This window comes from Dicentrarchus labrax, unplaced genomic scaffold (assembly GCF_905237075.1).
Source record: "Dicentrarchus labrax unplaced genomic scaffold, dlabrax2021, whole genome shotgun sequence".
Taxonomy (NCBI): Eukaryota; Metazoa; Chordata; class Actinopteri; family Moronidae; genus Dicentrarchus; species Dicentrarchus labrax.
Genome location: NW_026136721.1, coordinates 24872754 through 24898555, shown reverse-complemented (window position 1 = coordinate 24898555; position 25802 = coordinate 24872754). Strand labels below are relative to the sequence as shown.

Genomic DNA, 25802 nt, shown 5'->3' with positions numbered 1-25802 from the left:
CGACGAGAGTCACCAAAACAACAAGCGTGGGCTGCGGGTCTGTCGCTCTGGTAGAAATCTCTACATAGGATGATAAGATGCCGATTTGCTGGCTTGTTAGCGAGGAGGGCAATCATAGACCCATTGGACTGCCTCACCTACAGACAGTTGTGCTGGGTCGAGGCCCAGAAACGACTATTAAAGACAGAAAATGCTCTCGGCAGCAAGGTACTGTAAGGATATATTAGTGTTTGATACACTGGCTGCTGTTAGCAAGTAGCTTGCAGCATTAAAAAAAAAAAAAAAAAAAGGAAAATGTAAGAAAAGTGTCATAAAAGTTTATTCATAAATGTCACCCAGTTAAACACGATGAGACACAGTTTAAAGCTGATACTGGTGGGAAATGTTCCTGCAGTCATTTACAGTGTATATCATTTCAATATATATAGTTTCAGTTCAGTTTGCATTTGGTTTATTGGTATGGCATTGAAACCATTTGTGTTGTCAAAACATATAAAAGAAAATAGTGGACAATGAAAGAAAGAAAGTGATGGTATCACATAAATTCGTTATGAAGGAAAATGACTGAACAGTGAACATAAAGACAATAATTATATCTTCTAAATCTTTACGTTCATAAGATGTACATCCAGGCTGATTTTAAATGTACAGCCAGGTCAGGAGCAGAAATGATTTCCCTATATTGCACATATTTCATAAACATTGCACATAGATTCATGTTATTAGGTTTATTTATATTTGTGTGTTTTGTACTGTATATGATCATATAGCTTTCATATACTCTATATTGAAGTTTTAAAAAAAAATCTCCTAGAAGTATTAAAAGCTATTTTTAACTTGTACAAAATGTTATCTCTTCTCAACCAGTTGAATTGAAAGCAGAATGCAACAAAGGTTATGTCAAAGTTAAACAGGTAAGAAACACTGATTTTGGACTCTTAAGGCATTGTGAAGCAGTTGTTATGCTGAGTGTTATTAAATACCTTTTAATCTAATCTACTTTTGAATTTAAGAATTATTATTGTGTTAAGTTTGCCTGCAGTAATGATTACTTATTTACCACTCTGTGTGTCATCTCCCATCTTTATTCCAAAGCTGGGCTTGAACCCGACCTCCATAGACTCTGTGGTGGTGGGTAAGGGCAATGAGGTCAAAATGAAGCCCGGACAGAAGCTTCATATTGTCAATCAGCTCCACCAATACACTGTACAGTTCAAGGAGGATCCGACCGGGGGCCAAGACCGCTCAAAAAGACCACGAGAGCCGGCTTCAGTAGACAGAGAGAGCCACAGAGAGGTTCCGGGTATGAAAGCGGCCAAACAGACAGAAAAGGTGCCCACGTCAGTCAGCCACGGAGAAGCCACAAAAAGCAGTGTAAGAGAAGTGCATGTATATAAAATGTTGTTTTTATGATGTTTTTCTCTTGAATCTAGAGCATTTATGAGTATTATTATATTTTACAAAAGCATGTTACCTTAAATTTGTTGCAGGGAATTGCTGGACATTGGAGCCAAGGTCTGAAGGAGTCAATGCAAGACCCAAAGATGCAGGTAGCTATTGTAAAAAAATAAGATTTACCGTTGGTGTGATGCTTATTGATCTAGATCCCTGCTTGATTTGTCACTGCATGACTTAATTGTTAAGTCTAAGAATATTAAAAATCACTGTCCTCTTTTTTTTTTTTGTAGGTGTACAAGGATGATAAAGTAGTAGTAATCAAAGATAAATACCCTAAAGCTCGCTACCACTGGCTGGTCCTCCCGTGGCAGTCCATTTCCAGTCTGAAGGCCTTACGCGAGGAGCACTGCGACCTGGTGAAACACATGCATCAAGTTGCTGATCAGATGGTTCAGCAGTGCCCGGATGCTAGCTCGCTACGCTTCCGCACAGGGTACCATGCTATCCCCAGTATGAGGTGAATAATCACTGTTTGAATTGTGCAGCATTTATTTCTCTGTCTTTTCCTTTTAAATGGTTCCTGACCTTTTATAATGTGTGTTTTGTATTTCCAGCACTCTAAATTGTATTTTCTAGGAAATGTGCTATACAAATGCACTTTCATTGCCCTGCCTTACACATTACAGCCAAAGTAAGGCACTTTGCAAAAGGTAGGGTAGAGAGAGGGTATGCGATGCAGCCAAGGGCTCAGGCCAGATTCAAACCCGGGCTGCTGTGATAAGAACTCAGTCTTGATATGTGATAAATTCTCATGTACCGTGAGCTACCAGTGCGCTGAATTGTGTTCATATGAGTTAATCACCCCAGTACATCAGGCTGAAAAGCTTTGAGAAATGATTGGCAGCAATATAAAGTATGCACAATTTGCAATAAATGGGAATGGAAGAGTTCAAGCCTGAAGTTCACGTGGATGAGAATCGGCACGTGTTTGATGGGGACACACAAAATAATTACAATTTTGTGTATATTCTCTTTTACAGCCATGTACACCTCCATGTGATCAGCCAAGACTTTGACTCTCCTTGTTTAAAAAACAAAAAGCACTGGAATTCATTCACCTCCGACTATTTCATTGATTCCCATGGTGAGAGCAACACTTTTATGAGTAGTTAAGTTCCACAGTATTACATTGTGTCCATTACTGCATGAGTTCCTTTTGTTTGTTATCTGCAGATGTCATTCAGATGCTTGAAACAAATGGAAAGGTCGCTGTCAAAGAAGGAACCAGTGAGCTGTTGAAACTACCTCTCCGCTGTCACATGTGTCACAGAGAGCTTCCAACTATTCCAGCTCTGAAGGAACACCTGAAGTCTCACTTTCCCCAGTTAAGAAAGTGACCTCAAGAAGGATACACTGGGTCAGGACGTTTATGCATTCAACCTAGGACTCCAGTGTGCTAGGCGTTATTTTTGTTGTTGTTCATTTTGATTCATGTTCTTATAAAACTTGTTTCATTAAAAAATTGAATAATGTGACCAGAATACAATCTCCATCTATAGCTTTAGTTGCATTTTCAACTTGTCATTTTTTATTAGATGTAAGAGGAAGGTCACTTATGTTAGATTTCATCAGTTTTTTGTAATATGGCATCTATGGTTCCCACATGTTCAAATATGTTTAAGTTTGTTGTAATACATGTTTTCTAAGAACTGGCTACTGATTTTTTTATTATTTTAAATTATAGCATGTCTTCCCTGATAGTACAACACCAGCGTAATTTTATTGTCATAGTCCAAATGTAGCTTTGACTCACTAATAGTTGTATATATTTTCAGCTTTTATGGAAGATTGTGGAAAATGGCAGAATCACAGTACTACATTTTATGCAGCTGTGTATGAGTTTGGGAAGCTCTGTCCTAAATGAATCATAAAGACCACCTGTTTATATGTCTAAAGAAAAGATGAGAAGCCTTCAACAAATATCAGGCACCAGATTAGTTATCTTGGTTTCACAAGCCCTCTAACAGCCGGAGTCGCAGGCAGCTAACTACAAAACTTTGGAAACTGAAAATAGGTTTGGAATAATGAATTTGCATGTTATCCTGGAAACAGCTAAGTGTGATTGCTGAGTGGGATGCTTCGGAGATTACCCATCTTATTCCATTCTGTCTTGCTGTCAGATCTGATGCTTTGAAAACAAAAATAGTATAGTAAGAACAAAATTCAGCGGAGTTTGAGTGTTTAGAACAATAATTTTTGTGCCAGAGAAATTTGCTTATATTTGCATTAGACAGTTGTTACCGCATCATAGTTGAAGTTTTCTAAGTCAGCAACTGCTGAAGTTTTACACAGCTTGAATCTGTCTGAAATGTTGCAAGGAGGAGAGAGAGTAGCCCCTGTGCACCCATAGTCCACCCACACACTTGTGGTTTCTTTCCTGGACTGTGTGGGTGTTGACAGACAGTTCTTAATTGACACCTCCATCACTCCCTGGTTGGTTGTGTTCGGACAGGGAAACTTAAACATTTATCATCTTGATGACATAATGTAATTCCCAGCATAGTTCAGCATCATTTGAATCATCCAGAATAAATGAAAACAGACGTGAGGGTTTGCAGTGCCTTTGTGGCTCAGTGATTTATGAGCAAGCTCTGCAGCATGAACTGTGGACGTTGTCGCCATCTACTGTAAGTTTATTTTAACATAAACACGGCTAGATAAACAGAACTCCAGGATTTCAACTTTGAGGTACTCCTGCAAAGCACTTAGTGACTCATTGTCGAGCGAAATTAAATCGTCATTTCACAAGGATAATATCAAGTCGCAAAAAGATGTGTGGCCCGTACGGGGATCGAACCCGCGACCTTGGCGTTATTAGCACCACGCTCTAACCAACTGAGCTAACCGGCCATGTAAGGTGATCGTAAAGGAAAGTATACTAATATGATAACTCATGCTGAAAATGGCGCGTTCTTATCTATATATAATACACCTAATTCTACTTGACTAAAATCTTTCAACATTTAAGATTCAATAAGATAAGCCTATTATATCTAATATAGCTATATTGACTAGCTAATGGTTGGCTACAAAAATGTAACATTAGCAAGTTATCTAACTCTAGTTTAGTTGAAGTAAAGGTCCTGCAGTAAAAATGTGGCAGGCTATCAAAAGCAAATGGCCCCATTCATATTATGCATATTACATCATTGGTTGTTACAGATGCAGAACACAGAGTTTATTTGAACTATGTTTACTCTTGGCAACCGTTTTTCTATGGCACAATTTAGAGGACAACAATATTTCCCTCTAACATGTAGTGGAATAGAAGTACAGAGTTGCATACATTGGAAATATATAAGTAAATAAATATAAATGTAAGTAAAGTAGAATCGCTTCAGAACTGTACTTAAGGCCTACTAAAATGTATTATGTTACTTTCCACACAAGTCTGATTATATAAAAACATGCAAGTACCCAATACCATGGTTATATTATTTGTTTATTATTATCAAAACATAGTAAATACTTAAAGGCTATATCATAATCACAGTAAGAATCACACACACACACACACATAAAAATCAGTCAGCTGCAGGTAATATTATAATGCCAAACTCAACATCAGAAGCGATGGGCAAGAGCAAATATGTCATCCTGATGTCTTCAGGCAGGTCTTTTAATAGTGTTGTAGTTCATAGTGGGAAACACAGAGCTGCACAAGTGCACGCCATCATCTTCTTAGACTTAACTCCCTTTCATCCTCATCTGGCACCATCAGGTTATCCACTGAGTGATGAGCATCGTCTCCTATGTCCTGGAAGAAATACTCTTCACTTTCACAGCTTTGAGTCCCGTTCACGCAGTCTTGGGTTTTGATTTGTTGCAGCTCGCTGCTGTCACTGGCATTACTGTCCTCTGCACTCTTGCTGGCATCACTGCTGTCATCACTGCTGTCATCACTGCTGTCGCTGGTCTCACTGGTCTCATTGGTCTCGTCGCTTTCACTGCTGGTGCTCTCACTGCTGTCGCTGGTGACAGCTGTGACAGCAGTAATGTCACTGGTGTCTGAGCTGGTGGTGTCACTGCTGTCGGAGGGATTCTCCACCAGTAAAAGGTTTGTGGAGGTATGAGTGGCCTGTTTCTTGGTATGTTGGTCGGAGAGACCATTGACTTCCATGCTGCTGTTGTCCTCTGCGCTCAGGTCTTTGATGACACTTGCAAACTCTCGAACCCAACTCTGATGCAGAGAATAAGCAGAGCATAGTGTCACTCAACTTTCATCCCAGCTAAAGCTGGACTGTTTAAAACCAAGTTAGTGTGCAAACCGTTTATCCCACCTTTCGAACATTCTCCTCACTGCCCATGCTGTTATCTCTGGTTTCAGCCATAAAGTATGTCTGTGGAAATACAGTGAATAATATGAGCTGACTGGAGACCAGAAGTATGCTGTGCCATACATTAATTGTTATTAAATCTACTACATTTGACCAAATACTTGATTTAATTGGTCTTACCTCATCATCCTCATCTGACTGACTGTTACTCTCCTCTGATGTCTGTTTGTGAACAGAAACATACAGTTTTAGAAAATACTATGGTCAAATGAAGAGTGCACTAAGAAAGGTGTAAGCATATAAGCACACATACAGTATTTTTTTGTTTTATTAATGTAAATGATTACTGGGCTTGTCTGCACTAAGGACTCGTGTTTTCTCTTTCTTTCCTCTGTTTTTTCTTTAATTTCAGTTCCATTTTATCACAGTTATTTCCATGTGCCTTGAAATATGAAGAATAAACCCAGCAATAACATTCACAATGTAGTTTACTGATGACAGTAAAGTTTAAAGAAAGAGTGATGATATAACCCACCGTGTCCTCTGAGGTGGATTCTAATGATTCTGACTCTGAACTCTGACTCTGAAAAGATAAACATTGTATTAGGTGAATCCATACACATTTACAGCACTTAACTAGATAAATCTAATGATTAAAAATAACTCACTTCACTTGAGGTACTTTCTTCAGAGCTCTGCAACAGAAATAGGAATACACACCGATTTTGTTGAAAATTAGCAAAAAGTGATGCAACAATTGAACAAGTCAAATAAGTTTTACTGTAAGCAATGTAGTAATCACCTGGAGCTCTGAGGTGTCATTTTCAGATGATTGTGAAACAGACAAACTTTCAGTCTGGGAAAGACAAACAGAGTTAGCACATACCACAATATATTTAATTATAGCGTGTAACTGCAACACCAACACGTTCATTTAAGATCCATTCATGTTAACCATCGCCTCGCCATGCTATTGCTGCATAAATGAGTCTAGACAAAAAGTATTGTAAACAATAGTCTCTGAAATTGTCTTGAGGTCTAGAGAATCTTCGAGTAGCCACGCCTATTGTTAGGTTTTGTGCTGACTGTGTCAGAGGAACACAACCTGACTGCAGTCAAATGATTTATGTGTAAACAATTTTGAATTCTTGCAGTAAATCAAATGTGATTTAGTCTGAAGAGAGGACTAATTTCAGATAGTACTCACAGTGTTTGAATCAAGCTCATTTGATTCCAAAACGGCATTGTATGAAATCTGTTAGAAAGAAATCAAAAGTCAGTCACAGTGATTAGCCTGTAAACACAGAACCTGATGAAATGATTTACAATAAGAATATTATTTAAATTCATATGTACGATCAAGAAGATATTTTAAGATTTTTTATTTTTTTTCATTTTTATTTTAGTTTTCTAAATAGGTATTAACTTGCATAATTACATTTAAAAGCCTGTCTTAAGAATTTTATGTTCTGGCTTTTATACTTACGGGGTTAGCAAAAACTGCTCCAATGAGGCAAAATGTTATTATGATAAACTTCATTCTGTAACAGACATACAGTTTGTGATTAATATTGTTACTAATTTAATTCAGTTCAATTTAAAAGACTTCATCCCCTGAGAGAAATTTGAGATACTGGTTTTGCATACATAAAAACACAAAAAACACTAAAAAAACAACCTAAAAAATACCAAACATATTTATGTTAAGAGCAACTCTCTTTACACATTAGTTGTCTAAGATTGCTTGCACTTAAACTGCTAAACATGTACAGTAACAGTTTAACTAACAATACATTGATGAAAGTTTGGACACATGTTTTCCAAGTGTAAGAAATCAGCAACAGTCCAGTAGTAAGATTGCATGCTAGAAAAAATGAATTATGATCTAAAGCGTGGAGTAAGAAACATGTTACAATCAGTCAATATATGATCAATTACCTTGTTGTCTGTTTGAATCAGAGCTGTGAGAAAAGTTGTCAGTGGTCCTTGTTCAGTGGATGTAGCAGCAAACAGGAGAACCCAGTGTATATTCTGAGCCACGTATGGAAGCTGGCTGTCGAGGCAGTAAAAGCCTGATGTGTGGATATGCTGTAGGAAACTCCAGGTCGTCTGTATATAAGTATCCTTAATTGAAACGATTGCATCACTTCCTTCCGGATGTGTCTCTCCTGTCGACACGCCAAAGTGTATTTTTTTTCTAGAGAGCAGAAAGCTCAAAACAAACACACACTGGCACGATAATGATTGCACGCACACACACACACACACACACACACACACACACACACACACACACACACACACACACACACACACACACACACACACACAGTTGTTTCATTTAGTCACTAAATTTCCTCCACCCCCTCTCAAGTCTTCAGTGAAATATAGTTCAGCATACTAAACCATAGGGTTTGTGGCCTGGTGAAAAAACAACTTCACCCACTCAGAGGGGAAAGGAGGGCCAGATGGGGTCATGCTTGTTTCCGGTGAACTGGATGTTTTGGTTTTTTTTCTACAATCTAGTCAACCAGTAGTTGGAGTTTATTGTTGTCTATTAATTAAGTACAAAGAGCAGGTGACAGGTAGTGGCTCTCTTAAGGGTAGATTTAAATTACTTGAATGTAGACAAAGGAAAATGGGAAAAATTCACTGATCTCTCTAATACAGAAGCTCAAACTTGTGACAGCTAACTGGAGTCATACATGCACATTGAGTCTAAATACACCAATAATACAATAAAAAAAAACATTTTATAACCTAATGTCCTCAGTGTTACATGATGTTATTGGAAATATGACTTGTTCTTGGAAACAGGGCATATACAGTAGAAAGCCTAAATAAAGACTCCTATATTTCCTCCCTGAGGCTCATAATTGCTTCCTGGATGTCCATATATGGTCAGGCCTAAAATAAGATGACAGAATTCCTTGTTTAACCTCAGTTTGGATTTCAACCATGCAAAAGAAACATGTAATTAGACTGGATGTTCACCAGTCTAGAGCTGTTCGCCAAAACCACAGCTACCAGTTGTTGTAAGGTCCTGCTTTAGAACAGGGGAGGAGGGAGGAGAGGACGATTGATGCTTGTTGTGGCACACAGACCGGCAGTCAACAATAACTGCCCTAAGGTTACTTAAGTTTTCATGAGGCCAGGCATCTGACGCATCTTGAGTTTCTTCAATGTGAGTGGAGAGAAGGACAGGCTGTAGGCAGCGGTGGAATGTAACTCAGTTCATTAATTCAAGCACAATTTTGATGTACTTTACACTATTTCTGTTTAATGCTACTGTATAGTTCTACTCCACTAAATTTATTTGACAACTTTAGTTACTACTTCATGTGATCAATATAAAATATAATCAAGAAATAAATTCTGATGTTTCATTATAGATTAAGTTACCCAAAAGATGTGATGTAACATTAAAGTGATGCTTGAACATCAGTGCATCAGTCATTTTAATCCAGTAATATATATTATTGTGAAATTAATCATTCTGCATAATGGGTACCTTTACTTTTGATACTTTAAGTACATTTTGTTTCTAATACATAACTTTTACTCAAGCAAAAGTCCTTCTTCCACCATTGGCTGTAGGGAATGTTGTTAATGATGATACAATAGTGTGATAATAATTATAACTAGTATGATGGATATATTCTGATATTACTAAAAGCCACCATATCATGACATAGATACGTAGCTCACCGCTGTTAACAAACAATCTCAACTCAAGGTCCATTTAGTAACTATTCTAGAACTTTTGATCATTTTACATGACCTTCATCAGCAGATCCATGCATTTTCAGAATAAAATGTAAATTTACTCGGGGTGAACTCTGCTAATGAAGATCACATGACATGATCAAAAGCTCCAGAGAGAGCACTGAATGGACCCTGAGGTCAAAGGAGAAAGATCTCATAAAAGTAATATAATTGTTACAACAGTTAATATCATCTAAACACAGCTGATGACAAATATTTACCATATTGTTAATCAACATGTCAGTCATCATATCAAAATATTAGCAGTTATTATTAGTCATATTAATGGCCTCAGGAACACAGACTTGTGACAGAGTGACATCTAGTGGCCTAATGTATGCATTTCTGTACCAAAACCATGTTTCACGCTTTGGTTTGGTTTTAACCTTTAACATAACATCCTACTCATGAACACAAACATGTTTAAATATTCACAAAACAAAAAAGATTTAATCAAATTTAATCCAATGTGAGACCTGGACATGCAATTCAATTCATGATTACAGACAGTAGTCAATAGAGTGAACAACAATAAAGCAAGCTTCAATAAAGAACTTCATTTTCCATTCTACTCACTATAATCTTATGTATGAAGTTACTGTCTATGTATATCTAGCTTATCCTCAATAACAAACGTCACTTTGTTCAAAGAGTCAGGAAGAAATTCATAAAATAAGTGTAAATAAAATTTAATCAAAAGATCAACATGTGAGGTGATTCTTGACCTCTGGAGTGTCGACTTTTTTCTGGCTTAATCTTTGGGAAAAATTAACTTTGCAGATCTATGTGGGCAGATACATATATAAACATACATAAACATACAACCTAAAGTTCAGTGCAGGATCTCTGTACCTCTCTCTCTCGCTCTCTGTATCTCTGTATCCCAGAGACCCTCCCAAAGTTAGAAAAGCATTGGCACCGTAGACCCAGAAAAAAACTGTGTGTGTGTGTGTGTGTGTTTGTGTGGACAGTGTGAGCGCTGTCTCGAATACAAAAGGACATCTTCACAGGCAACTACTGGTGTTTGTGCAGGATTCTCATTTCTCTTGCAACCGCCAGCCTCAGGTAAATCGTTATTGCTGAGACTTTCCATTGTTTTGAAAGGTAATTTGTTAATGATCAAATAGAGATGTGTGCAACATCTTGTTCATTAATTAGTTTGCAATAGAACTTGTTTATTGGTTTATGCAGTGACCGCTGGCTCGGTTACACTGTAGCCTCTTCTGTGATAGCCAGAACTTTACTTAGATGCTTGACGTTGATGCCTTAATTATATTTTGTACATATAAAGAGATGGTGACTATTAATATACTATACTATGATGCACTAACCCTAACATACTGCAGACAATACAGACAAAAATGTAAATATTGCTTACTGATTGCTGTGCATAATCTATATATCATCATATATTTTATAGTTGTAAACTCCTCAAAAGATCAAATAATTTATATTAGTGCGAAAGCATCATTTATCAGCATGTAATATAGGTATTATATTAAAAATAACATGAAGGTAAAGCTAATATGTGTCCTCTGAATGTTGCTCTGATGTAAAGATCAAATAAAATTGTGTGATTACTTGCTTTTGGTGAATTTTCCTACACACTCACCCCGTGTCTACACCTATTTGGGGTTTACTGGGCCAAACCAGGGAGCTATTGTTCCACTGGACAGGCCCGGTACTGTCTGTTTTGTTTCCGTTCAGAGAGACAAAAAGTTTGTGGACTTAGTCAACTTTTTTCCAGTCTGGTAGCTTCTGATGTTTACTTTAGCTCTGAATGTGACTTTTGAGAGAGAGGCGCATCTCAGAGGCCTGTTACCTTGACAACAGTGGAGTCCAATCCCACAGCTCTGCTTGTCATGAATGTGTTGGCAGCATACAGATGGACTCATCTGTTTTAACTTTGAAAGATTTGCCAAGTTCATGTCTTTGTTGTGACTAGTTGGAAGTCAGACAATAATGTTTTGATTGTGCTTTATTTTTTACTTTGATTGCTTTTCTCAGCCTTTTGTTCAATCAGTTTCTATCTAATCACATTTTGTATTTTAATTTTTGTCCAACGGTTAAACTATTCATTTCAATGTTTCAGGTATGAGGGCCTGCTTAGTATTCCTGTGCTTACTGTCAGCAACATTCGCCCTGTCTGTGAGTAGCAAAGCAATTCATATTTTTCAAAATGTGACACTTTGCAATAAAAGAACTGCTTGTTTATTGCAGTTTTAGCATTGACTGAATGAATCATTATGACCATTTTATCTAGGTAAAAAGTAAACCTCATGGAAAACATCATGGATTGCATAAGACTTCACATACGGCCAAAGAAAAGGTACAACAGCATTGATACAAAAAACATTTGATATTTCATTTTTTACAATGAATATTTGAGTTTGAAATTAATCTTTTCTCCTAAATAAGGACATTATCACAGAGGAGGCCAACAAGCCACAGATCTTACCCACTTTAGTCCCGTTTGAGGCCAGCAGCCAGGAGCAGGAAGATGAGGAATTGAGCTCCGAAGACAATGCTAATGCTAACAAGGAAGAGGGAGAGGTTGAGGTGACTGAAAGGAGTGACAAAACCACTGCATTCCTGTTGGGTGAGGACGAATTGGTAATCATCTTGAAGAAAGAAGCAGAAAAAGAGCAGGAAGCAGAAGAAAGAGCGCTGGAGGAAGAAGAAGCGAAGACGGACAAAGGCAAGGTGGAGTCTGGCGAGATCATTGAGGATGAGGAAGCTGAGGTGGAGGAGAAGTCGTTGGATGACAAATCAGAAATGGAGGAAGAGGTGACAGAAGAAGAAGTGAAGGAAGAGAGTGAGGAAGATGAAGAAATGCTGGAAAAAGAAGAAGTGAGGGTGGAAATGATGGCACCAGAGAAAAAGGAGGAAAAGTCTGTTGAAAAAATAGCAGACAGAGAGGAGGAAACAGATGGTAGCACAGAATCAGAGGTCCCAGTTGATCTCGACTATGCTGCTGATAGTAGCGTCGTACAACCTCTACACATTCTATCTGCTAAAATAAAACCTCACGCTGATGACATGGAGCCTCTTTCAAAAACAGATTTTAAAGACAAGGAAACCAGTGAGAAAGGACTGACAACCATCGTAGACGACTATGAACAAGACGTACAAAACACTGAGGCAGTGGACAGTGATGAAGTGTCTGATCAGGACCAGGACGAGGACTCAGAGGCCAAATCTAAAGAAAAAAGTTCAGCTAAGAAAGAACCCGAAGCAAATGTGGATCCTCAAGAACCAAGCAGCAATACAGAATTTGAATCAGGGTCCCGAGGGACTGGAAGGGAGGAAGAGAAAAGTAAGAATGACAGTGGAAGTCACACCAAAGGAAAGACAAGGAAGCAAAAGAAGAACCAGAGGGCAAGGAAGCACTCTCCACAGCGTGATGAGACACAGTCAGGACAGGAACAGGGCCAACAGGATCCTCAGGAGTCTGAGGGCAGCAGCACTGACAATACAGTCCACAAGGCCAAGAGGAGAAGGGCAGGAAAATGGGTAATGCTTATGTAATCTGTACATTTACTTGCGGCTATAATCAGTATTTTATAAATTAACAGTGGATCATTTGACTATTTGCATGTAAAAGGGGTTGCTCATAGTGACAGCCAGTGTGACTCCCATTAATGGAGATTTTTAGCGTCTTTCAGCTCATATTTTTGGTTTGCGGCTATCAATTTTACACTTTTGGTTCAGTCCCACTGCTCTCCTAGTGGTGTTTTTGGCCTTCCGAGCACCAGACAGCAGTCAGACCAAGTTAGTGTCATCTTGCTGGTGAATCTAGTGGAGCAGAACCGAATAAAATTGCGAGTTGGTAGAGACCAAAAACAGAGCTAAAAGGAGAATGAATATTGGGCAAGTGGCCAGAAACACAACTCAACACGATCTGATGTGGCCATTTTTTTGTACTTTTTCAGGGTCCTTTAGTAGGAATGAATCCAGTGCAGATAAGAGCCACAGCGGATCTCTACCCCAGTTCCAGATCCTCTCTTGGTGGAGGCGTACATCACCCAGAAGCCCCTACCGGTTGGTGACCATACTGACTAATGCACTATCTCAACAGCCTCACAGGGGAATCTGCTGACTGGAGTGTTTTGCTAAAACTTCCGCATGAATAGTGTCACTCTGCTTCACACTCACTACCAAAACACAGCTCTGCAGGCTTAAGGAGTGAATGATAGAGATCAAGTTGAATTTAATCACTGTACAAACTCAAAATGGCAGAGGAATGTAAGGGATGTTGTGTAGTTGTTATACCTCACTGGTTTCAAGTTAGCACACTATAAAATAAAACCAAACCAGTCCTGATAAAAATTATTCATGCCACTGGTATAAGTCAATGGTCTTTCTTTCTAGATCCATGTGACAACTTTCCCTGCAAGCGTGGAAAGACGTGTAAACTTGATGCAGACAACAACCCAGGCTGTGTGTGTCAAGCACCGTCAGAATGTCCTCGCAGTGTGAATGAGTTCGATCATGTAAGTATGGATAATCAACTGGGATGGTTTTCAACAAATGCTGTACTTAATTGTAATTGTTGCATTATTGGTTGTTGTTCAATTACTGTAGGTTTGTGGGACAGACAATAAAACATATGAGACATCATGTGAACTCTTTGCTACGAAATGCAACCTTGAGGGCACCAAGAGGGGACACAGACTTCATCTGGACTACACTGGGTCATGCAAATGTGAGAGTTAACCACTGTACAGAGTTTCTGGTTTAATCAACAATGTTTTAGTTGAAGTATGGTGCAGCATTTGTTTGATCCTGATCTTTTTTTCTGTTTCTCTCTCAGTTATACCTCCATGTGTGGACACTGAGCTCATCCAGTTCCCCCTACGAATGAGGGACTGGCTGAAAAATGTGCTGCTGCAGCTCTACGAACATGACTCCATGTCTCCTGGCTTCCTCACTCCCAAACAGCGTTTTAGAGTAAGATGATCAAATGAATACTTACTGATAAAACTTGGATTATCATACTTCTTGAATATATTTTAATCTTAATCTTAAAAACTACATATTTTCTAAAGGTTAAAGTAATATTTATATAATTTCTCTGCAATTTGTTGTGTAATTTGTATCCAAAATAAAATGTATGTTGTTAATCAAAGTAAATTAAACTGTGGTGTTCTGTATTCTGCAGGTGAAGAAAATCTTTGAGAGTGAGAGACGTCTTCATGCTGGTGATCACTCCGTTGAGCTGCTCGCGCAGGACTTTGAGAAGAACTACAACATGTACATCTACCCAGTGCACTGGCAGTTCGCTCAACTGGACCAACACCCCTCTGACAGGTACATTTTATTCTTTTGTGCTACAGCAAACTTTGATTTTCCTCAACCTTTAGATTAAAAAATGCTGTGCTTACTATAGGGTTTCACTAGTATGTGGGTTTAGAAGCCAATAATACACTATGCTACACACACTGAAATACGGTAATATTTTTGCAACTGAAATATTTGTGGCATAAACCTCTCCAATCACTCTCATTCTAATGATTTTAAGTTGAGTTAGTAGTCTCTTAATAGATACCATCAATTTATTTGATCCTATAAACCTTCATATACAGATAATGATAGTTTATCATTATATTTCAAACATGTACTAACAATATTTCTTCTGTCCCATGCAGATTCTTGTCCCACTCAGAGCTGGCCCCACTTCGAGTCCCTCTGGTGCCAATGGAGCACTGCACCTCCCGCTTCTTCCAAGAGTGTGACGCTGATAAGGACAAGCAGGTGTCCTTTAAAGAATGGACTTCCTGTTTTGGTATCAAGAATGGTGAGAGCAACACCAACATACCACATTTACCACATACCAGATAGATACTGTCTTAACTTCTGCCATCTGGCTTTGTGAATAATTTATGGTAAACAAGTTTCAACATAATTACAGAGCTTGGAGCATGAGGCTATGCTCACATATCTAATTTGTGTTTCTATTCACTATATCACAAGCAATTAGTTTATTTTACTTAAATGCAAAAAATAAATGTGGATCATTTATTTTTTACAGTGTATGATTACAATGTAATTGCTGACAATAGATTTTCAATTCAGTGAGTGTTCCCTAAAAAACGCTGCCAGTTTATTTCGATTAGATTATATTTGTCATGCATTTCTATACTCATCACCCTTCACACTTCAGCCAAGTAATGCCTACTATTTATTTTCTCCACAGAGGATATGGATGTCAACCAGTTATTCTGAGCTACATTTTTATCTTCATCTACTACACAAGCTTGTTGAAGCAGCTCCAGCAGTGCAGCTTGACAGAAGCCTCCACGAACCTCTGTAATATAAGGATCTCTGACACATACAAACCCTAATTTTACCTCCTGTTATAGAGGGCAAATGTTGGTGGTCGTTGCTGTTGTTTTGTGTCAGGCTAAGCTTGGACATTTTGATCTTTGTTCTGTAATTTAGACTAAGCTGCTAGAATAATTTTATTAGAATTTAAGGTTAAGAAGTTATTTTTTAGCTGATTTTATCCAGAAATTGTTTTCTAATGCATTCCAAACCGGGGAGAAGTTTACATCAGCCGATTAGTAGAAATGGTGTTGTATATAGTACCGGGCTTGAAAAGATCTGTGGTTTGTATGTTAGAGTGATTTAGTGCTGAATTTTTTTTTAAATAGATAATTTCACACAATGTGTTATAGCAATAGAAAATGTAAAACAATAACTTTTGTTATCTTTGCATATGCTGTAAATGTTTGTCTTTGCATCCTATGTTTCACTGTAGCGTTCATTAAAGCTTTATGGACAGCAACAGACTTCACAAACATTACATAGAATATTTCAGTGCACCCTGTTGTTAACGATGACTTTTGTTTCTTTACAGTCCTGAAATAAAGTTGTTGAATCATATTGGTGGATCCCAGTCGACCCCAAAAGGACTGTGGAAACATCAGGTTATACTCTAATACCATGTTTTATTTGTTAGTAAATTTTCCTGATGTCACCATGACATGAAAATATGAGCCCTACAACAATGGTTTTGAGAATGCAAGTCACTGATACCTGGTTTAGGTTTGCCACATAATCCCAAATAATGGCCCTCTCTAAGGTAACAAAGCAAAAAATAGCCTGCAGCATGGTCATGATGATTATAGTGACTTGTTGTTTTGAGATATAGCGCTGGACTATATAAGAAAAGCAAAGACGCAGCTCTTCACCTGTAGACTGTCTGCTGCGACTGAGATAAAACATGTTCTCCATACTGTGGGTTATCTTTCAAACCTTGGCTCTTGTTGTGGAGGGTGGTGTATCTTCAGGGAGTGCTGAGGCACTTGCTAATGGGGGAGTGAATAATAATGGAGCAGCAGCTGGCAACAATGTCAACCCTGGGGTTCAAAATGGGGTCCCACTAAACGGTGAACCCCTTGTGGCACGCCTATTCCAACTTGGTGGCTCATTTTTTATCCAGCCAGCTGGGAACCAGATAGGTCAGGCTCCTCTGCAGCAGCTGATTCCCATTGGAGCTCTCCAACAAGGTGGGGCATTTCTTGTGGGGCAGGCAGGTCGAGCCAATGTAAACGCACAGGTTCAGGTGACTCAGGGAGCCATGGGTGGGCCGCCCACACTGTTTGCTGTGCTGCCACAGAGAAATGCTGGAGTAGACCCACAGGGTGCTCTGTTGACCCCTGGCCAAGTGCATCTGATCTCACTGCCCGGCCTGAACAACCAGCAACAGCCGGGCGCTGCTGGTGGGCAGGCAACTGGCAGAGTGAGGTTTCAGCGTTCAGTGGCGGCTCGCCTCAGGAGGACACAGAAGGTGATGGCAGCTGAAGAGGAGGAAGAATGCTCTGGGATGGAGGAGAAGCAAGCAAAATGAGACAACACAGCTGTCAATCATCAGATATCATATCATGATTAATTCCTACACCCTGATCCTGTCTCATTACTAGCTGTTCATGCTCAAATGTTACCTATAAATCACTGTCATCATAACTAATAACCAATAAAAGATTGAAGTCAGAATTTTTGCTGAGTTTTTATTCCAGCATACCAATACAATACATGTTTGATTTCACATCATCTGGAGACCAAAATAAGTCTTTCAAAGTGTACTTCAGAACAACATCAACCAACGTCATGGCTGTGGCTCCTCTGATGGCACTTATTGTTTTGTAAGAGACAAGTACCAATATGTACAGATTTCTATTTACAGTGCACTGCCTGCCACTACTTGCAACATGGTGATTTGGCTCTCTAAATATGAAAAACATCCCTCACACATTACTCACGTCATGGCAGAATTCACGAGTGACAGGTTCTAGTTTGTAAAGCCTGTAAAAAATCTATCTCTATAAATGAATGAATCAGGGGTATAACAACACTTTTATTTACATAATTACATTGGGAAATACCAATTTCCACAGCCAGTGCCACAACGTTAAATTGCAAACAGGAAGAAAATGTTGCTTAACTTGAACTGCATGACAGTGTGTAATTAGTATAAGTTATAGCTCCAGACCAGACTTCCACAGAGGGTGTTTACCTGGTCTGCTGTGGGCTGCCCAGTCAGCAGCAAAAAAAACCCAAAGAACTTTCCTAGACAGCCTGAGTATGTGACAACATACCCAGCCAGCCACACTGGGAATGAATGTAATAGCTCTAAAACAGCTTGAGAAAAAATGCTGATGAAACATGACAGACAAATATCTGTTGCTGTTTATTAGTTAAAGAGGTTTTTACTACTTAAACAAAGTCTGGCATTTTGTGGCCATCACTGTTGAGCTGTTAGTGTTGTTTTAAGGCTGGTGTAGGGAGAAATCAGCTCGAGACAAATATAGACTCATCACAAATTATAGTCAGGCTTCCAAACAGGCCTGAGGCAGTACTTTAACTCAGCATTATAGCAGAAAGCATACATTTGCACTTCTAGACATGAAACAAACAAACAAACTAAGATGTCACTTAGCTGTTTTCCTGAAGTCACAAACATCGTCTCAAAAACAATATGCTGCTCACTAGGTACAGCTTTAGTTCAATTTAAGCGTGCACGCATGTTTTTCATGATTCCTCCATAAAAGCAACTGATGATGATGTCAGTTGTTTGCCTCCTGTGACCACAACCCACAACATTTAGATGGTTCATACTGGGTTTTAGACAGTAGCTTCCAGAAACCTCCACGAACCCTTCCCAAGGCACTGAATCACTCTGTTATTGTTTGTGGTCACTCATCTGTGTCGAGAACAATGTGAGATGGTTGCATGGGGTGAAGTGTCTTTGAAAATAAGCATCCTACTGTGTTACATTTCTTTAAATCTTGTACACTAGAAAAAGAAGATGTCATATCACAGGTTCATGACACACAGGGGACAAATATAGTTGGTGAACAAGTTGGTGTTCTTCTCTCTAATTGGCTCATAATAATCTCCGGGACTGATAAAAGGTGCTCTAAATTCAGCTGCAACTATAGTCCACCTTGGCACATAGTAGTTTGAAAGACGAACAAATAAAATATAAGGTATGTATTGTGCAATTGTGATTTTATCATAATGTGATCATAACAAATCTGTAATCCAGTTTTTACAATACAGAAATAGTTAATGTTCTAACTAATGTCATGCATTAATTACTGAAACTTTTTGATTTTACGAGTTAAATGTATAAATTCTGGTCTTTTTATAGTTTTCAGGCAGCAAAATGAAGCTTCTCCTTCTCACAACATTTGTAGCAACTATCTGCTACGTAAGTAAAGCCTATCTATCTATCTATCTATCTATCTATCTATCTATCTATCTATCTATCTATCTATCTATCTATCTATCTATCTATCTATCTATCTATCTATCTATCTATCTATCTATCTATCTTACAAAGAAGTGCATGTAACATCAGGTCTCTTTACTTATTGCAGGTCAATGCAGGCAAGGTAAGAGATATTCATAGTAGTAATGTATGCAGAAATGGGAAATTATCTTAATTAGATCATGGTTAATAACAAACGCTCTTTCTCCCTCTTGATACAGAAGCAGAGGATGTTGGCGGCAATGATGGCAGGTATGAACGGAGGACTGATGCCAGGTATGAATGGAGGACTGATGGGAGGTATGAACGGAGGACTGATGGGAGGTATGAATGGAGGACTGATACCAGGTATGAATGGAGGACTGATGGGAGGTTTGAATGGAGGAATGGCAAACGGAGCAATCCCTGGGATGATGGCCAGAGGCCTGAACCCACCCATGGTAGCTGGTGGTGGCGCAGGTTTCCTTGGGCAGCCGCAGTTTGCTCAGGTCAGTCTATCAGGTTGTTATTTTGATGACGGCAACATAAAAAGTCTTGGATTTTACTTTGACTTTTTAATCTTTGCATTAGGTTATAATAACGAATGAACATTGAAACTGGGTGTAAAAACAATGCTGTAAACAAATCGAAAAAGTTGAGATTGTGACAAAAAAAGAAAACTAATAATCCACAAAAACTACATTGGATGTGTTTGGTGAAGATTGGTTGTTTTCTTTGGACACTAACTACATCACAAGATGGCACTCTCCTGTTGGTGTTGTTGAAGTCTTTTTCATTAGCAGATAAAAAAACACTTCATTTTAAGATTCATGAGCTGAATTCAGATTAAGCCAGATAATTCATCACATGATTTATTCTTGACATTATCCTTCAATTAGTGAAAATTTTACAGGATGACCTGATACTGATAATCACATTTGTCTCTTTGTCTCTCAAAGTTTGTTCCTGGACTTCCTGCTTTTGCTTTACCAGCTCCCATTGCCAATGTGTACCCTGTCCCTGGAGTCAATGCGGTTTGTTTTTCACATACTGTCATCACATCCTATCTGATATTGTTCAGCCCTCAGAGCACCACACAAAAACATTGATTTATGTCTTTCTTCTTTACTGGCAGCCTCCTATCGTGGGAGTCCCTCAAATGCTACCAATGAATCTTCCTCAGCAGCCTCTGATGGTGATCTCTCACCTCTACCAATGATTTTCAGTCCACAACACACATTTATTACAGATTTCATGATGATCTTTAGAAATTTAACAAGTCACTTTGTGTCTTTGTTTAGGGAAACACAGGTGGTGCTATGCAACAGCAGCTTCAGCCTGATCCACTCAGAAGATTCAGGGTAGGAACCAAGTAAACCTGCATGTGAATACTGATGAAAGCTACACTGAATAACTGTTGTTCTTTGACTCTCCAGCGTCAGATTATGAAACAAGACAACACCTTAAAGACCACTGTGGACACTCAGGTAAGATTTAAGCAACAGATTTAGGTGTATAGAATTGCAAACATGATCAACACTGTCTGATCTGAGTGTGTGAGGGCTCATTCATTCACTCCTTGTTCCCTCTGCATGTTCTCAGATTCCAGCTCCTGCTGCAACAATGACAACAACTCGCTGTGATGAAGGTCGTCGTGAAAATAACTAAGATGACACTGTTAACAATAACTTTTGATCAAATATGCAGGAATTATCAAAGTGATAATTAAACTTTACCTATATGATCACTAATGATCATGAAGCTTTAGGTGTGTTAAGTATTATTTTGAAAATCACCTTAGAAAGGAGCTGAATAGAAAACAATAGATGTATGTACTGTACATGTTAACTGTCCAATAATAATAAATTACACTTTGATTTAAAGTTTTTTGGCTGAATTTCTCTGATTTTACACCAATCACTAATTCTCACCATAAACTGTAAATGAAGCATGTTTGCAGTTTGGAGTGGATATTTGCTGCCATCTAAAGGACAATGAGTTTAAAAACAGGCATGATTAAACAACATGAAACCTCAATTTCTCATGAAAAAAAGAATAAAAGAGGTTAACTGGATAATTGATAATTAATTTAGAAATCCTGTTTCCAGCTGAGGACGTACAACTGATGTAGACGTGTGCTGTGCTGGGGTGACCTGAAAAATCTGTCACATATAGGCAGTGGCAAAGGAAGTATTCAGATCCTTTACTTAATAAAAGTAGCAATACCACACTGTGAAAAACTCAAGTTGAAGTACTGCATTTAAAACCTTACACAAATGAAAGTACATAGCAGCAGTAAAATACATTTTCTTAATGTATCGATACTAAATGTCCTTATTATGCAGTAAAATGTTGTTATTACATCTGATGTTTTGGGAATTATATTACTATTTAATTAATGTGTATATTGCATTTCACTGTAGATGTTTAACATTGAGTTAATTTTAACTACATTTCACACAGATGGATAGTTTAATCTACATCAGTGCACCATATTATATAAGAGGATATCTTTGTATCTTTGTTCTGGAGAACCACAAAATCCTTGATTTTTTTTTTTTTTTTAAATGTCCTGTGTGTAACATTTAGGATATGGAGGATATGCTGGCATAAATGGAAAGTTATATTCATTGGCATGTTTCATTAGTGTCTGAATATAGAAACCATTGTGTTTTTGTTACTTAGAATGAGCTGCCTTTATCTACAGATGCTATGGGTCACCTTCTGTGTCTGCCATGACTGCCATACATTACGCCAGAATGGACAAAGCAAACACTGGCTCTAGATAGGAGCTTTTGCATTATTTACAAGTTTTGCTGTATTTCCCACACACTTCACAATTTATTCCCAGGTCATCAAATACAGACGGAAGCGGTGTTCAGTTAGTTGCTATTTGCAACTTCACCGCTAGATTCCACTAAATCCTACAGACTGGTCCTATGATCCAAGAGGGTTTTAAGTTTATTTAACTTAAAAAGTTGGATCTTTTTCTCAACACATAAAGGTACACATCATCATTCAGTTTATCAGAAAAAATAAAATTCCAAGATAAGTGATTTTCAAGATGAAGAAGTATTAGGTTGCAAAAAATTAATATACTCAAGTAAAGAACAAGTACCTCAAAGTTGTACTTCATGAAAGACATTCTGGCATGTCACAGTAGAAATAGCAAAGGTGTAAATAATTGTCACAGCTCACTGGGACACTTGAATAGAATAGAGCCATTGTTAATTATATCAGTAACTCTAAAGATATATTGTTCACATTTCAAGTTAAGAAACAAGGGCAGGTTTCAACTCAAGTTTAATTGGCATTTTAACCCAAAAAAAAAGAGTTAAACCTGACCCCAAAAAACATACAGACATGAAAAGTTCACAATCAGTCCAACTTCTCCAGACTCACAAAAACATTCAACTGGTGTAACTTTTGTGTAAGTTTTTTGCTGTGAATCCTCAACATGAATCCCAACTCAGTCAACAATTATTACCCATGATTTACCAATTAGATGCCAACATTAGTCAGTGCCTGATGAACAACATGTGACAAATGTCTGATTATAAGCTCCTAGTGCCTGTTTTCCTTTTTTTTCTCATGACATGCCAAAAATCCTGTCGGTCTTCAACATCTGTAATTACACCCTGAACTACCCTTTAACACATGCACATAAACTTTACTTAAGAGAACATATAAGAAGTGCATCGTGTACACTGGCCCTCTAAACTGAGAGTCAATGACTTATGGCCTGTAAAAGCAAAACAGTCTATGGAAAGTTGCTATGTAATGTAAGTAGAAAGCACATACAATTTAAATTCAGTTTCTTCAGAGACTTGTTAACAGCTTGATACAGACCATGTCATGGTGTTTAGAGACATGACTTACACCTAATGACATACTTAGCTGTTCTGTGTTGTAAGTGTCTGAGTCTGAGGACGTGAGAAATGTCTGTCACACTGACCACACATTGTCTGGATGGGTTGGCAGTGGACTAACTGCTCACATGGACAGGATTTAAAAGGGATATGGACAAGGTGAGGAAGCAGGCACACAGGCAGTGAAAGCAGCACCAGAGAAACGGTAAAATGATATTGTAATGCTCGTTGGTTCAGTCAAGGTTTTATTTCTGTCATGGTAAGTATAAGAATTCATAAAGTTTTTTGAACATGTTTTTACAGACTGTAAGACATCATGAAGCTCCAGACAACCCTTCTGTTGATCTGTCTATTCAGGACAAGCATTACTCTTCCAGTGAGTTAAAACCTCTGTCTTGTTAAAGTATATATTTTTCATATTTTCTAAAATAGCAGAGATAAAGTGTTATTCTTTTGTTTGTTTCCCAGGTGCAGATTGGAATTCTTGCAAGCAACAGCAATGAAGTAAATATAATTATTCAAATGTTTATATTTGTTGGTTGCAAAATGTAAATCCCTTGTCATTTAGAAACATATTACCAAATTTAACACAACCGTTTTGTGTGTTCAGATCCTGAGACTGAATGGACTAACTCTTGCAGCTCTTGGACAAACACAGGTACAGAAAGTTCATTTATCAGCACTAATATTATGTGCATTTCTTTGTCAGATTAAACTTGTTTTACATATGTAAAAAGATGAATATGTGAACTTAACTCGATCTCTTCTTCTGCAGGGGTCTTCAATATTACCCCAGTATGTGCTGCAGCAGCAGCCTGAGGTGCTGCTCACTCCACAGATGGTGAACTTGAACCCTCAAATGGCCGGTCCCTTCCGTCCCCAGGGGCCTCAGCTGTTTCTCCCCAGCCAGGGCAACCAGTTTATGCCTATGTTCATCCCCAACGGCCAGCAAGAGCAGCTTGGGCCTCCACAGGACCCCAACGCTGCTAATGTACCTCAACAGGCCCAGAACCCTGTTCAGGTAATTGTTCAATTGCTTGGTGTTATCACTTTATCTGCTCCAAGCCCCCTTTACAGTCATATGGAAAAATTAAAATTTGTTTTAAATGTCCTTTAGATGTTTCCACATTTCCAGTACCCGTCTTATGGATTCCCTCAGTTTCCCAGACAGCAGGTATGAAGTAAAACATAATGACCTGCGTGTAAACCTCAATATCTTATTTAAATTTTCAGTGCAGATTTAAATTGGTTCTATCATCCACAGGAATTCTCTTACTTTATGCCTCCTTACGGCTATCCTCAGCAGAGGAATACTGCAGTGCTGCAGCCCAACAATGGTCAGCAAACCCTGGAGAGAACCACACAGAGACCACAGCTCCCTCTGCAGGTGAGACATGCAATATGACATGAAGTAATTGATTTTTTAAAATCAAAACATTTTATTCTATTCCTTTATTTAAAAAACCCTGGCTTATTGCATATTTGCTTTGTAGAGACCAGCATAGGAGTGTTCAATGCATATTGGCTGCATATTTATTAAACAATGAGCAGCAGTCATCATGACTAAAGACTTAATGATAATAACACAGCTGCAGATGTTGAATCATGTGCGGTGACTGTGATGCAATGTAGACTGTCTGCCATATTGACCGCAAACAGTCTCCTTGGTTTAGCGGCTAAAATCATGTCTCCTTAGCCCCATTTTGGTGTACAATAAGTGTTAAGTAAATATAAAATATCTAAATATATTATTTATTTTATTTATAATATCTATAAGTTTCATTGCTCAGCACTATTGTTAATCCATTTTTAGTTCTTGTCTCATTTATTTCTTGTTAGTTCTGTGTAGATGATGCTTGCAACAGAGGTGTAGTGAATTTGCATATATTTTTGTTTCTATTGAAATCCATGGTTAAGGGTTTGAGGACTGCATCAGTGGTTCATCCTCAATTTGTTTTAAATAAAATATGTAGTTTAATTCTTAATATGTGTATATATTTAATGCTCCAGGAATGTTTTTGTAATCTATTTTCCCTTCATATATTCCCATTTTAGCAGGCTTCCCAGCCTAAGGTGCAAACAGAAAAAGTAAGTATCTAGTCTCCTACCTTTTATAATTTCACCAATAAAACCAAAGAAAGAGACAAATGTACACCAGTTGAGTCTAATTGCTATGTTTTTGTAATTTTCTATCTATATCAGACATGGCCACAGGGGACACAGAAAGAGTCTACTACAATTCCTCCTGATCCTCGTGGCGACACATCTGGCCCAGGGATTGATGAGGTATGATTTTACACAGTGTCATTCAACCTTGAAAGCTTAACACAAACAAAACCTTGGTTTCTGTTACATTTAATTTAATTGTGCAGGATTTGAGTCAACACTTTTCTAAAACCGTCTTTTTTCATGTTTCTCCAGGGTCACTCCAACTTCCCCTTCCTGTTTGAGCCTTAGATGTAACTTGGGAAATAACAACAAGGTGCTCAGGCAAAAATTTATTTTGTGTGTGTTTGGCCACAGTCGCTCATTCTTCTGCAAAATGTACTGGAGTGTGCAAGTCTTCCAAATGCAATTTATTTGTACTCGATTCTTTTTATATTGCACTGAAATGGTCTTGCTCATTTCAGGAATCTGCTCCTCGCTTTCACAAAATGTCAAATAAAGAACTTTGCCAAA

General features: G+C 38.2%; 5 protein-coding genes and 1 non-coding gene across 9 annotated transcripts; 4 read left to right on the top strand and 2 right to left on the bottom strand.

The window, feature by feature from the left end:
• aptx (aprataxin) lies at window positions 1–3107 on the top strand. Its single transcript, XM_051384844.1, has 7 exons — window positions 1–207; window positions 868–914; window positions 1096–1374; window positions 1491–1550; window positions 1689–1915; window positions 2439–2542; window positions 2632–3107. The coding sequence occupies exons 1-7, from the start codon at window positions 78–80 to the stop codon at window positions 2793–2795; spliced, it is 1011 nt and encodes a 336-aa protein (XP_051240804.1). The 5' UTR covers window positions 1–77; the 3' UTR covers window positions 2796–3107.
• Window positions 3108–4234: 1127 nt separating this feature from the next.
• trnai-aau (transfer RNA isoleucine (anticodon AAU)) lies at window positions 4235–4308 on the bottom strand. The gene has a single exon. It is a non-coding gene; the product is annotated as a tRNA-Ile (tRNA).
• A 574-nt stretch (window positions 4309–4882) lies between these two features.
• On the bottom strand, window positions 4883–7849 carry scpp1 (secretory calcium-binding phosphoprotein 1). The gene is made up of 9 exons (XM_051385645.1): window positions 7674–7849; window positions 7222–7276; window positions 6943–6990; window positions 6538–6591; window positions 6404–6430; window positions 6271–6318; window positions 5916–5957; window positions 5739–5798; window positions 4883–5638 (listed from the first exon to the last, which is right to left on the bottom strand). The coding sequence occupies exons 2-9, from the start codon at window positions 7273–7275 to the stop codon at window positions 5132–5134; spliced, it is 840 nt and encodes a 279-aa protein (XP_051241605.1). The 5' UTR covers window position 7276; window positions 7674–7849; the 3' UTR covers window positions 4883–5131.
• Window positions 7850–10448: 2599 nt separating this feature from the next.
• Window positions 10449–17498, top strand: sparcl1 (SPARC-like 1). 2 transcript variants are annotated; one of them, XM_051385640.1, is made up of 11 exons: window positions 10449–10565; window positions 11593–11648; window positions 11764–11829; window positions 11919–13013; window positions 13433–13541; window positions 13872–13993; window positions 14085–14205; window positions 14314–14450; window positions 14662–14810; window positions 15149–15297; window positions 15697–17498. In XM_051385640.1, the coding sequence occupies exons 2-11, from the start codon at window positions 11595–11597 to the stop codon at window positions 15723–15725; spliced, it is 2031 nt and encodes a 676-aa protein (XP_051241600.1). In that variant the 5' UTR covers window positions 10449–10565; window positions 11593–11594; the 3' UTR covers window positions 15726–17498. The 2 variants fall into 2 exon arrangements, with proteins under 2 accessions (XP_051241600.1, XP_051241601.1); XM_051385641.1 differs by having other exon boundaries at window positions 10500–10604.
• Window positions 17499–18851: 1353 nt separating this feature from the next.
• scpp9 (secretory calcium-binding phosphoprotein 9) lies at window positions 18852–21137 on the top strand. 2 transcript variants are annotated; one of them, XM_051384551.1, is made up of 9 exons: window positions 18852–18991; window positions 19156–19215; window positions 19385–19399; window positions 19497–19763; window positions 20214–20288; window positions 20390–20449; window positions 20556–20615; window positions 20691–20741; window positions 20857–21137. In XM_051384551.1, exons 2-9 carry the CDS (start codon window positions 19171–19173, stop codon window positions 20920–20922), a joined length of 639 nt encoding a protein of 212 aa, XP_051240511.1. In that variant the 5' UTR covers window positions 18852–18991; window positions 19156–19170; the 3' UTR covers window positions 20923–21137. The 2 variants fall into 2 exon arrangements, with proteins under 2 accessions (XP_051240511.1, XP_051240512.1); XM_051384552.1 differs by lacking the exon at window positions 19385–19399 and having other exon boundaries at window positions 18896–18991.
• Window positions 21138–23259: 2122 nt separating this feature from the next.
• odam (odontogenic, ameloblast associated) lies at window positions 23260–25802 on the top strand. Of its 2 annotated transcripts, none has more exons than XM_051385650.1 (10): window positions 23260–23328; window positions 23427–23499; window positions 23592–23627; window positions 23734–23781; window positions 23899–24144; window positions 24241–24297; window positions 24388–24510; window positions 25182–25211; window positions 25326–25409; window positions 25545–25802. In XM_051385650.1, the coding sequence occupies exons 2-10, from the start codon at window positions 23440–23442 to the stop codon at window positions 25578–25580; spliced, it is 720 nt and encodes a 239-aa protein (XP_051241610.1). In that variant the 5' UTR covers window positions 23260–23328; window positions 23427–23439; the 3' UTR covers window positions 25581–25802. The 2 variants fall into 2 exon arrangements, with proteins under 2 accessions (XP_051241610.1, XP_051241609.1); XM_051385649.1 differs by having other exon boundaries at window positions 23263–23328; window positions 25179–25211.

Coding starts and splice junctions, on each gene's coding strand:
- aptx (XM_051384844.1), top strand. CDS start 78: ATGCCGATTTGCTGGCTTGTTAGCGAGGAGGGCAATCATAGACCCATT. Junction 915..1,095: donor GTTATGTCAAAGTTAAACAG/GTAAGAAACACT, acceptor TTTATTCCAAAG/CTGGGCTTGAACCCGACCTC. Junction 1,375..1,490: donor GAGAAGCCACAAAAAGCAGT/GTAAGAGAAGTG, acceptor AATTTGTTGCAG/GGAATTGCTGGACATTGGAG.
- scpp1 (XM_051385645.1), bottom strand. CDS start 7,275: ATGAAGTTTATCATAATAACATTTTGCCTCATTGGAGCAGTTTTTGCT. Junction 6,319..6,403: donor AAGAAAGTACCTCAAGTGAA/GTGAGTTATTTT, acceptor TTATCTTTTCAG/AGTCAGAGTTCAGAGTCAGA. Junction 5,639..5,738: donor GTGAGGAGAATGTTCGAAAG/GTGGGATAAACG, acceptor TCTCTGCATCAG/AGTTGGGTTCGAGAGTTTGC.
- sparcl1 (XM_051385640.1), top strand. CDS start 11,595: ATGAGGGCCTGCTTAGTATTCCTGTGCTTACTGTCAGCAACATTCGCC. Junction 13,994..14,084: donor GTGTGAATGAGTTCGATCAT/GTAAGTATGGAT, acceptor CAATTACTGTAG/GTTTGTGGGACAGACAATAA. Junction 15,298..15,696: donor CTGTTTTGGTATCAAGAATG/GTGAGAGCAACA, acceptor TTTTCTCCACAG/AGGATATGGATGTCAACCAG.
- scpp9 (XM_051384551.1), top strand. CDS start 19,171: ATGAAGCTTCTCCTTCTCACAACATTTGTAGCAACTATCTGCTAC. Junction 20,289..20,389: donor CTGTCCCTGGAGTCAATGCG/GTTTGTTTTTCA, acceptor CTTTACTGGCAG/CCTCCTATCGTGGGAGTCCC. Junction 20,450..20,555: donor TTCCTCAGCAGCCTCTGATG/GTGATCTCTCAC, acceptor GTCTTTGTTTAG/GGAAACACAGGTGGTGCTAT.
- odam (XM_051385649.1), top strand. CDS start 23,440: ATGAAGCTCCAGACAACCCTTCTGTTGATCTGTCTATTCAGGACAAGC. Junction 23,628..23,733: donor TTGCAAGCAACAGCAATGAA/GTAAATATAATT, acceptor TTGTGTGTTCAG/ATCCTGAGACTGAATGGACT. Junction 23,782..23,898: donor CAGCTCTTGGACAAACACAG/GTACAGAAAGTT, acceptor CTTCTTCTGCAG/GGGTCTTCAATATTACCCCA.